This window comes from Mobula birostris, chromosome 3 (genome assembly GCF_030028105.1).
Source record: "Mobula birostris isolate sMobBir1 chromosome 3, sMobBir1.hap1, whole genome shotgun sequence".
NCBI classification, from domain to species: Eukaryota; Metazoa; Chordata; class Chondrichthyes; order Myliobatiformes; family Myliobatidae; genus Mobula; species Mobula birostris.
This window is the reverse complement of record NC_092372.1, coordinates 48,956,063-48,968,448: the sequence shown is the minus strand read 5'-3', so window position 1 is coordinate 48,968,448 and position 12,386 is coordinate 48,956,063. Positions and strand designations below refer to the sequence as shown.

At 39.9% G+C, this 12,386-nt stretch overlaps 2 protein-coding genes across 2 annotated transcripts in view; one reads left to right on the top strand and one right to left on the bottom strand.

The window, feature by feature from the left end:
- The window catches only part of LOC140195024 (trifunctional nucleotide phosphoesterase protein YfkN-like), a 116,822-nt gene extending 111,486 nt beyond the window's left edge, over nucleotides 1-5,336 (top strand). The window contains exons 7-9 of the mRNA XM_072252597.1: nucleotides 1,795-1,896; nucleotides 1,996-2,124; nucleotides 4,861-5,336. Coding sequence (XP_072108698.1) covers nucleotides 1,795-1,896; nucleotides 1,996-2,124; nucleotides 4,861-4,871 — 242 coding nt within the window. The 3' untranslated portion in view covers nucleotides 4,872-5,336. The remainder of the gene's footprint in view (nucleotides 1-1,794; nucleotides 1,897-1,995; nucleotides 2,125-4,860) is intronic.
- Nucleotides 5,337-11,603: 6,267 nt separating this feature from the next.
- Nucleotides 11,604-12,386, bottom strand: part of LOC140195023 (E3 ubiquitin-protein ligase RNF180-like) — a 176,411-nt gene continuing 175,628 nt past the window's right edge. The window contains exon 8 of the mRNA XM_072252595.1: nucleotides 11,604-11,682. The gene's annotated coding sequence lies outside the window, so the exon portion shown is untranslated. The remainder of the gene's footprint in view (nucleotides 11,683-12,386) is intronic.

The following is a 12,386-nucleotide window of genomic DNA, read 5'->3' as shown; positions in this document are numbered from 1 at the left end:
TCTCTTAGGATCCAAAATCAGCACCAACCTGATTTTCTCAATCTACCTGAACATTGAAATTCCTCATGACTATAGTAGCATTGACCTTTTGACATGCATTTTCTATCTCCCATGGTAAATTCTAGCCCACATCCTGGCTATTGTTCGTAAGCCTGTATTTAACTCCCATCAAGGTCTTTTTACTCTTGCAGGTCCTTAACCCTACCCACAACGAATCTATATCTTCCGATCCTAGTCAACTCTTTCAAAGGACTTGATTTCATGTTTTACCAACAGAGCCACTCCACCTCCTCGGGCTACCTGCCTGTCCTTTCAATACAAGGTGTATCCTTGGATGTTGAGCTCCCAACTACAATCTTCTTTCAGCCCACAATGTCATACTTGCCAATCTCTAAATGAGCTACAGGATCATCTACCTTATTCCACATATTGCATGTATTCAAATATAACACCTTCAGTCCTGTATCTGTCACCCTTTTCAATTTTGTCCATTACACTGCAATTAATCCCACTAACTGCAATTTTACCTCAGCATCTGCCTGTCCTTCCTCACAGTCTCATCGCACAATGCCTCTGCTTCTATACTAGCTGCCTCCATCCTCAGCCTATCACGTAGTTTCCTCTCCTCCTGCCAAATTAGTTTAAGCACTCCCCAAACACTCTACCCAATTGGCCCGCAAGGATATTTGTCCCCCTCGGTTTCAGGTGTAATCCGTCCCATTTGTTCAGGTACTACCTTCCCCAGAACAGACTCCAATGATCCAGAAATCTGAAACCCTGCCCTCTGCACCAGTTCCTCAGCCATGCGTTCACCTGCCAAATCATCCTATTCTTATGCTCACAGGCATGTGGCACAGGCAGCAATCCAGGGATTACTACTCTGGAAGTCCTGCTTTTCAGCTTTCTACCTAGCTCCCTAAATTTTCTCTTCAGGACCTCTTCCCTTGTAATTGGTGCGATTATGTACCAAGACTTCTGGCTGCTCACCCTTTCTTCTTTAGAATGTCCCTGACCCTGCACTTGGGAGGCAACATACCATCTAGGTGTGTCTATCGCATCCACATAATCTCATGTCTACTCCTCTAAGTAGGTAATCCCCTATCGCTACTGGAGTCCTCTTCTTCCCTCCTGTCCTTCTGAGCAACAGGGCCAGACTCAGTGTCAGAGTCATTGTCACTGTAGCTTCCCTCTGGTAGGTCATCTGCCCACAGTATCCAAAGCAGTATGCTTATTATTGAGGGGAACAGTTGCCCATTTCCTTTCCCTATTCTGACAGTCATGCAGATACCTGCCTCCTGCAACTTAGGGGTGACTACCTCCCAGTAGCTCCAATCTACTACCCCTTCAGTTTCCCCTATGAACTGAAGGTCATCGAGCTGCAGCTCCAGTTCCTTAACATGTTTTCTTGCAGGCATGGTTATCTGGGAGGTTGGTGGTCTCCCAGGTTCCCACATCTCACACAAAGAACACACACAGCCCATGAGCCATTTTTACTGCTCCAACTATGTACTAATGGATGAAGAATGAAGAAGAAGAAATTTACCAGATGCTTAACTTCAAGCCTATTTTCGCTGAAACCTAATGAGCCAAAGCCTCTGCATTCTAACACTGGTCCACTCACACGGTGGTCACTCCACTTATCACTGCCTTATTTTTATGAATGAAATTAATTGCAATTTGAATGGACTGTCGGAAAAATGGCGAAAGCCCGTGAATGCTCCTTTTTAAATCTCACTCATGGACCTACGATTTTTTTTCTCTCTCTACCCCCTCTCCCTCCGATTGGGCTGCCAGGAAAATCCAAAACTCATAACTTGGGAAGGCTCATCTTCAAAAAATATAATACACACATAAAATTCTTGTCATACTCTCTCTACCAAGGCATCATAAACAAATGTAAGTAACCCTGACATTTTTGTACTGCTTGAGTGCGGACCTTTAGTTAATGCATATTTGTAACCATATTGATTCTAAAGGATATACTATTTTTGATAGCTCTGGTAGGATCTCTGATCTCAGCTACTGGGGTAACTGGCAATAAACACCCCAAGGGACTTCCTCGAATCATCACTTGGGACAATTCCTCCCTCTTCAGCTTACTGACAGCAAATGAACTTTCAAAAGGTACGTCCATCCAAAAAGTCAATCAGTATTGCAAATAAATAATACTCCATCTGATGCTACATGATTTAAAAAAAAAAGTAACAGAGTTCTGTAAAAGGTAAAATATTAAATGGAGTAAGAGGACACCAAAACAAAAGCTCTATATGCCTCCACTCCATACAAAACTAAGAAACCCAGAAATTCATTGGAGTGACAGGGTGGCACCAGTGAAGCAAGCAAACAGACATTGCTGTATCTAGGACAACATGAGTTTGAAGATTCAATACTGGCCAGTGCACCTTTGACACATAACGATGGTGCTAGGTTTCCCCACTTGTCAATCAAGGAGTATTTTTTGTAATGCCAGAAGCAAACAGTCATATTTTAAGGTAATCTATGCCTAACTTCATCAGTTGTTGTTGTACTTCTCTCAGTAACTTTTTTCACACAGATTCATGAGGAATCACCAGTCCTGAAGGAGACGGATATATATATAAAATAATATAATTACGTACATCCTGTACAAAATTGGCCTCATTATTCCTACTGCTATCAAAATGACACAGAGGAATACCAAGTTTGTTACATAATAATTGAGGATCTTTTTTTTCAAGCCTTTAGTAATTACAATTAGTGGAAAAATCAAAATAAGGATAGGAAACAGTTGTCCAAGATCATGATAAATTCAAATTGCTAACATTCATTATTAATCAACTCTACAAAATTAAGTATTACACTAAAACTTGTATAAAATGTAATTTTAAATTGGCTCTAGTATTCTACAATTTTTGTTCAAGTTATTTGAAAATTATCAATATTCTACTCAAAGTGTCACACTAACTTTGAAGAGTGTGTTTGAACCAATGAAAGCAAATGCTTAAGATACAGTACTTTCTGAAACCACATGTAGTTCTTGCTTTATACAGAATGTATTCTGCACTATCCCCAGTTAGTGCCAGTATTAATCCTTGTCCACAATATCTTCTTGGAGGTGGAAACAAAATACGAAAAGTCTCATAAATTGCATAAATAAATCATATTATGAGATGGTTATAATTAAGTTTTTAAACTAAGTTTAGATAGCGCTCAATCTCACGGAAACAAATAAAATTGCATTGGCTATACTCTGTAGAGCTGAGTTACAATTACACGAGATAACTGCAGCTGGAAAGAATATTGCTAACTTATTTCTTCAAAAGCAGCTTCATCTTATTTCTGGACAATTTTTAATATGCAATATATCAGGCAATTTCTTCTAAACTTATTCAACATTCTGTGCTTGAATTATTATCATGTTATCAAAGCTCTAATAATTTAAAAGGATGGAAAGAAAAAGTAGCAAAGAAAGCAAAATATAATGAATCCAATGATCCAGTTAACAGAATAAATATAAATGATAACCATGTCCATGTCAAATCTCCAGCCACGATTGTCATCTTCAAAATCCAGCCTGTAGGCACCATGAGGGAATTGTCTTCTTGCAACAGGATCCGGACGTCTTCGAAAACCTATGAGGAAGACGATATTAATAACTATGGCTCAGTACTCTCCAGCAAATGACAAACAGTATCTCGTACATTAAAGAACAGAGTTGTGTAAGCCTTAAAGTAATAGACACTTATAAAGCTACAAAAAGGATCTTTTTCCACTAACACATAATCAGAGTGCACTCAGTAAACCACATGATCTCTTTGTGGATTAACTTTCAATTATTGTTTCTTTTCAATCTATAATTGAAATTATTGAAGAAAAGCATTAACATTGTTAGATCGTTAAATAAAAGCAGAAAAGATAGGAAAAATAGCTTCCCCTCCATCCACTCTGCCTTCACTTCTCGCTGTCTTAGAGAAGCAGCAGGATGATCAAAAATGCCTCTGACTTTGGACATTCTCTCTTCTTCTCTCTCCCATTAGGCAGAAGGTACAAAAGCCTGAAAGCTCGTGCCGCCAGTTTCAAGGATAGATTCTATCCTGCTGCTATGAAGTCATTGAACAGACCTCTTGTATGTTAAGATGGACTCTAATCTAATTTATTGTGGATTTTCCTTTTGTTTTCCTATACTGCACTTTATTGGTAAATGTAACTCTATTCTGCATTCTGTCATTGTTTTTCCCTTGCATACCTCAATGAACTAATGTTATGAAATAATCTGTATGGATAACATACAAAACAAAGCTTGACACTGTACCTTGACAGGCATGATGATCATAAACCTATAGCCAATGAGCATTTTCACATCAGATATGCTTCATTCATTCCAAGGTACAAATTATTTGATCCTTCATAATATTTATTTTCAAAATATGTTGCAATGCAGAATGGTATGCAAAATATTTAAGTTCATTTAAAATATACAGAAAGCATTTCTACATAGTTCATAGAATCTTATGAATCAAATTCGTGGGCATCAAACTCTTGTGGCCTTATGTTTTTAGCTAACTTAAGAACCACATTAACATGCACCTTCCAGCTATGTGCCAAAGAAGAGGCCAGAGATTACAACGTGTATTAATGAGCTTGTACTCTATGCATCAAAATATAAACCTCCTGGAGATTACAACATTCTGTAACTTCTAGCTGATAAAAACAGCCTTTGTATTGTGATGCATAAAAATATATTTATTGCCAACTTCAGCACCATGTGTGACATAATCTCTTGATATGGGAGGTGGAGCAAAATTAAGATGACACTAAATGGCAACTCCTTTGCTTGCATCTTCTATTTCCATCTTTAATATCTTTATTTTTTCCTTTCAGGGTTCTTTTGAAGACCCTGACCTGGAGTTACACGGTGACTCTGGGTCTTTGCAGGAATGGGACCCGTTCTCGGTGTTTCAGGGCTGGCTGTTATTCGGCACGCCAAGGGTTTGGCCTGAGAGTCCAGCTCGAATTCGGAAGCCTAAGATCTCGGGGCTCTGGAGATGGGCGGATCGAGGTTCGGTGTCACAGCAGGAGACCCGTGTGTCGTCAGGGGAGTCAGGGTATCTGCTGTGGGCCCAAAGACCCGGGAACTTCGCGATCTTCAGGCACAGCGCTCGAAAAAAGTGACATAACAGACTTTTAACGTCGTAAACCAGTGGGTTGTTTGTTATGTCTCCCCACTCGCTGGGGAAAAAAACAGAGACACCTCCTTCTCCCTTATTAGGGAGAGAGAATCTGCGGTATGTCGAATGCCGGATGAAACACGAAGTCTTTGGGGTAACTGCAAGTCTGTGTCTTTGTTATCGCTTTACTCATGCTCAGTGCTCAGTGGCGATACCGATGTTTGCTTTTTTTTGCTGGTGGTGGTGGGGGGGGGATTGTTGCTCGCTGCCGCTTACGCACAGGAGGGAGGGGAGCTGGGAGGGACTTTGGGGTTCTTATGTTTATCTGTCACTCATTCTTTGAGGCACTTCTCTGTTTTTGTGGATGTTTGTGAAGAAAAAGCATTTCAGGATGTATATTGTATACATTTCTCTGACATTAAATTGGATCTTTGAACCTTTGAGATAAATGGTCTATAAAAGATGACAGCATGGAAACTGACGATCAACGGTGGCTGTACAATCTACAAAGTAGAGAGCTGCAACTTTCTGAAGCATTTTTATAGCACATCCCAAACCTATGTCCTCTGACAAAAAAGACAAACAAAAGAAGTGCATTGCAACCCCAATCTGCAAGATTGCCTGTAAGACATGTAATCTTTACTTGGAAATGTATCACACTTTTCCTATTTCTTTTGGATATATATCCTTGAAATCCTGACTAAATAGTACCATCTACTACACTAAATATTCATTCCTTTCACTACAATACTGTGGCACAATGTGTAGCATACATACATCCCAGTTATCTGCTCAGGCTACTCTGCAACAGCTCCCAAAACTGTGATATCATCACCATAGGCATGAAGTGCATAGAACACCACTGGGTTGTCTTCCAGGACACTATGTTGACTTGGAGTAATTCATCCTTCATTGACACTTGGTCTAAATCCTGAAATATCCTACCATACAGCATTAGGAGAGTACTTTCATTATAAGGGCTGCAGCATTTCAAGAAGGCAGCTCACTGTGGCTATTAGAGCTACTGAGCATTTGAGTAGAGTTTTTTCACTCTGACACTACTAACGAATTGAATGAAATTCAAGACAGAATTGTATAAATTGGCATTGCGACACTTTAATTCAAAAGAACAGAATTGAATAAGTTACAGACATATGTCATGTAATGTCATGTTAATGAAACCAATCATTTACAAATTATTTTAGTATGTTTTTTTTTTACATTTCATGGATACCGGATTCTCCTATAATTTTGTTGGCTCTTTACTGTAATTTTTATGAAAATAATAATGAAATAAAATATTTAAGTATGAAATGCATCTAGAAAAAACATTTTATACATTCTACTCTGCCATCTACACTGGGATACCTCTCAACTCTCTTCTATAAGACCATAAGACATAGGAGCAGAATTAAGCCATTTGGCCCTTTGAGACTTCTCCATCATTCGAATAATGGCTGATCCTTCCCCGCCATCCGCCCCCCCACCCCTTCAGCTTCATTCCCTGGCCTTCTCCCTGTAATGGTTGATGCCATGGCCAATCAAAAACCTATCAATCTCCACCTTAAATACACCCGTTTGGTAACAAATTCCACTAACCCACCACCCTCTAGCTAAAGAAATTTCTCCGCATCTTTGTTCTAAATGGACGCGCCTCTATCTTGAGGCTGTGCCCTCTTGTTCTAGACTCCCCCACTGTCGGAAACATCCTTTCCACATCTATTCAGTCTAGGCCTTTCGACATTCGAAACATTTCAATGAGATCCCCTTCATCCTTCTAATCTCCAATGAATACAGCCCCAGAGTCATCAAACGTTCCACATCATCCTTGTGAACCTTCTCTGAATCCTCTCCAATGCCAGCACATCTTTTCTCAGATAAGGAGACCAAAACTGTTCATAATATTCAAGGTGAGACCTCACCAGTGCCTTATAAAGCTTCTGCATCGCATATCTAGGCCTCCTGAAATTACTGCTAACATTGCATTTGCCTTCCTCATTACTGACTCAACCTGCAAGTTAACTTTTAGGGTGTTCTGCACAGGGACTCCTAAGTCCCTTTGCATCTCAGAATTTTGGAGTTTCTCTCTGTTTAGAAAATAGTCTGCACATTTATTTCTTCTACCAAAGTGCATGACCATGCATTTTCCAACATCGTATTTCATTTGCCCATTCTCCTCCTCTGTCTAAGTTCTTCTGGAGCCTTCCATTTTTGTCTGCACTACCTGCCCCTCTACAAACCTTCATATCATCTGCAAACTTGGCAACAAACCCATCCATTCCATCATCTAAATCATTGATATACAGCATTAAAAGAAGTGATCCCAACACAGACCCATGCGGAACACCACTAGTCACTGGCAGCCAGCCAGAAAAGGATCCTTTTATTCCCACTCACTGCCTCCTACCAATCAGCCAATGCTCTAACCACGTTAGTAACTTTCCTGTCATACCATGGGCCCTTAACTTGGTAAGCTGCCTCATGTCTGGCACCTTGTCAAATGCCTTCTGAAAATCCAAATATACAACATCCACTGCATCACCTTTATCTATCCTACTTGTAATCTCCTCCAAGAATTCCAACAGGTTTGTCAGGCAAGATTTTCCCTGAAGGAAACCATGTTGATTTTGTACTGCCTTGTCCTGTGCCACCAAGTACTCCATAACCTCATCCTTAACAACTGACTCCAACATCCTTCCAACCACTGAAGTTAGGCTAACTGGTCTATAATTTCTTTTCCGCTGCCTCCCTCCTTTCTTAAAGAGTAAAATGACATTTGCAATTTTTCAGTCCACCAGAACCATGCCAGAGTCTAATGATTCTTGAAAGATCATTAATGCTTCCACTATCCCTACTGCTACTTCTTTCAGAACCCTAGAGTGCAGTTCACCTGGTCCAGATAACTTGTGTACCTTTAGGTCTTTCAGCTTTTTGAGGACCTTCTCTCTTGTAATAGTAACTGCACTCACTTCTCATCTCTCATATCCTTCAATACCTGACACACTGTTAGTGTCTTCCACAGTGAAGACACAGTGAAGAATGAAGAATATTCATTTAGTTCATCTGCCATCTCCTTGTCCCCTGTTATTATTTCTCCTGCATCATTTCCTACTGGTCCTATATCCACTATCCTCCCTCTTTTATTTATCATATACTTAAAAAAGCTTTTTCTATTCACCTTGATATTGTTTTCCAGCATGCTTTCATATTTCATCATTTCCCTCCTAAAGATTCTTTTAGTTGCTTTCGGTAAGTTTTTAAAAGCTTCTCAATTCCCTACCTTCCTGCTAATTTTTGCATTGTTGTAAGCCTTCTCTTTTGCTTTTACATTAGCTTTGACTTCCCTTGTCAGCCACCGTTGTACTATTTTGCCATTTGAGTATTTCTTTGTTTTTGTAATACATATATCCTATACCTTCCTCAATTTTCCCAGAAACTCATGCCATTGCTGCTCTGCTGTCATCCCTGCCAGCGTCTTCTTCCAATGTATTTTGGTCTGTTCCTCTCATACCACTGTAATTTCCTTTACTCCATTGAAACACGGCTACATCAGACTTTACTTCCTCCCCACCAAATTTCAAATTGAACCCAATCGTATTGTGATCACTGGTTCCTAAGGGTTCCTTTACCTTAAGCTCCTTAATCGCCTCCAGTTCACTACATAACACCCAATCCAGTACAGCTGATCCCTAGTAGACTCAACAACTGCTTTAAAAAGCCATCTCAAAGGCATTCAATGAACTCACTCTCTTGAGATCTGTTACCAACCTGATTTTCCTAATCTACCTACATGTTAAAATCTCTCATGACTAATATAATATTGTCCTTTTGATACACCTCTTCTATTTCCTGTTGCAATTTGTAGTTCATATCTCAGCAACTGTTTGGAGGTCCTGCTGTCATCAGGATCTACTGACATACTTCATTGTCATATCTGCCACCTCCATCACAAAGGCTAGCTGCTATTTGACAAAGTGCAAATTAGCCTTAAGTTCTGAACATTATTGTCTATTAATAAAGTTTACATTTGCTTGACAGATCAAGAAAGTGAAGTTCTTGGGGTCTGAATGTTTCAAGGGTTCATGAACTAGATGGGCCCAACGGCCTATTTCTGTGCTGTAGTTCTCTATGACTCTATGAAAAACAGGTGTAGAAGAGGGCCCTTCTGGGGCTGGAATGAAAATTATTCCATGCATCTGACACAAAGGCCAGCATAGCATAGGCCCATGTGAGCTCCCAGAGCTATAACTTTGATCTGGATAGACTACGTGGAATTGAAGGGAAAATGGGTCAATATGAGAACACGTTCAGCCAAATGAATGAGCTTGTGGAGAACGACTGCTTGTGTCTCATTCCCTAATAGGAGATCAAGTACTGCACACCCTCTCATTGGGACTTCAGTGTACTGATTAAGGAAACTTTCCTGAACACATTTAACAAACTCTATCTCATCTACTTTTTTTACACTGTGGGAGTCCCAGTAATATGTGGAAAGTTATAATCACTGATAAAGCCTCACTAGATGAGTTCTTCAGTATGTTCTGACTGAGCACCACCATGATATTTTCCGTGACTAGTAATATCACCCCTCCAGCTTTAATCCCTCCTACTCCTACTCTCTCACATCTAAAACAACAGAACCCCAGAACATGCAGCTGTCAGTCTTGTCCCCCCTGCAACCAAGTCTCACTAATGGCTACAATGTCATAATTCCATGTGTTGATCTATGCCCTGAGCTCATCTGCCTTTCCTACAATACTTCTTGCATTGAAATAGATGCAGCTGAGAACATAAATCGCATTATGCTCAATCTTTTGATCCTGATTTTGTCTGAGGTCTTAAGAACGTCTGTCTCTACAGCCTCTCCACTATCTGTTCTGGCACTCTGGTTCCCATCGTTGTCAAATATAGTTTAAAACACCCCTTGCAGTATGATAATAAACCAAAGCAAACCATCATTTATAAGGGAAGTATTTTTTTTGCTGCTGAGAAGATGGTGATGAGTGGGAATTGCACGACCTTCTGGCAAAGTTATTCCTACAGTGCTTGGACTGTCCAGTGACAATGAAGGCATATATTTTCAAGTCAAGGTGGTTTGTGATTTGGCAGTCATCTTGCCGATAACTGTGTTCTCACGTGCCTGCCTTTTGGTGGCAGAGATTTCAGGTTCCGAAGATGCTATAGCTGAGTAACTACATTTTTACACAGCACACATTGAAGCCACTCTGTGCAAGTTGGAGGGACTGAACAAGAGAGGGTGGTGTGCCATTACAGCATGTTGTCTTGCTCTTGATGGTATCAAGGTTCACCACCATTTTTGCAACTGCAGTCATCCAGGCAAGTGCAAGATTTTCCCATCATCTCTTGCCCTGAGCCTTGTAGATGTTGCAAGAGCTTTGAAGATTCTGGAGCTGATTTACTAGGACAGCACAGCATATGGCCCACTCATGTAGCCATGGTAGCCCAACTCTGTAGGTCTCTTGTCAAGGGTGACCTCAGGTTGTTAATGGTAGGGTACTAAGATGGTAATGCTGTTAAATATTATGGATAGAAATTACAATATGTTCTTGCTAATGTCTTCATTTCTGAAAAGTTGGATGCTGTGCAATGGTGGAATAAGTAAAGTTGGCATTGGTTTCAAAGCCAGAATTAAATAATCAGAAATGCATCACAAGGTTACAGGGATGGAGGAGATTACAGAGGCAGTGAGAAGACCTTGCTAGAGATTGAGAATTGTAAAGTATTGCTTAACCGGGAGCCTACAAATCGGAGAGCAGATGGTGCATGTTAGGACAAGGTCTGCACAGTTTTGGATGATCTCAGGCTTATGGAGCATCGGACAAGGAAGGACAGTTAGACGTGTGCGGCAATAATTAAATCTACTTATAACATACTGATGAAGTTTCCAATTGTTTCAGGGGCAAAATCTGCAGACATTATAGATGTTAAACTAGTGGTAGAGTAGTAGAATGATGTGGTCTGAAGCAACATCATTCATGGAACTAGATTGGTTCCGCTTCAGATAGAGATCAGGAAAAGGGATGGAGTAGTTAATTGGAGAATAGAGTCTAGCAGTTAAGAGGATTTGTGAATGAATTTTTCTGAATTAAACTTGCTTTAATTTTTTTGTAATAAATATCTACAGTTTATTTTACTAACTCAGAAAAACAGAATTGTTCCTGCTTTATTACATTAAAAGTGGTCATGATGTTGTAGTATGTCTGTCGTCAACAACCTGTTCATTTGATCTTAAAATCATAATGCAAAGAAACATTTTTTTCATTAATACGGACATATTTCTTTTCATGCTTTAACTTTTCAAAATAAACCTGGAGAAACTGGATCTAAACAGTGCTTATGAACTCAGCTGTTGTGCAGAAAAATGTGAACTACCGAAGTATTTTGTTACCTCCCAAGACTTTGATCAGTCTCCTGCAGCTAGGCAATGGCCACTTTGCACAGCTTGCTTTTTGAAAGCTTTGTCTTCTGGCTAAATACTCCTCAGAGAATAAACTTTTCATGGTGTTATTCAACTCTGGAAAGCAGGAAAGATTAAAGAATGTTAACAATTTCTGTTAATTAAAAGTTACATGAGAACATAAAACATCGGAGCAGAATTAGACCATTCAGTCCATCAGTTCCATCATAGATGATTTACTATCCCTCTCAACACCATTCTCCTGCCTTCTCCCCATAACTTGTGACACCCTTACTAATCAAGAACCTGTCAATCTCCACTTTAAATATGTCCAATGACTTGGCTTCCACAGCTGTCTGTGACAATGAATTCCATGTATTCACCACCCTCTGGCTACAGAAAACCCTCTTCATCTCTATTCTATAGATTCATCCTTCCACTTTGAGGATGTGCCTTTTGGTCCTAGCCTCCCTTACTAGGAGAAACATCCTCTCCATGTCCAATCTATCTAAGCCTTTCAATATTCAATAAGTTCCAATATAATTCCCCTCATTCTTCGAAACTCCAGGGAGTACAGGCTCAGAGACATTAAATACTCCTCATATGTTAACCCTTTTATTTCCAGGATCATTCTTGTATACCTATCAGAACCCTCTCCAATACAAGCACATCCCTTCTCAGAGAAGGGGCCCGAAATGTCTCGCAATACTCCAACTGCGGTCTGACCAATGTCTTATAAAGTCACAGTATTTTATCCTTGCTTTTATATTTCAATCCTTTCAAAATTATGCTAACATTACATTTACCTTCCATGTCACCAA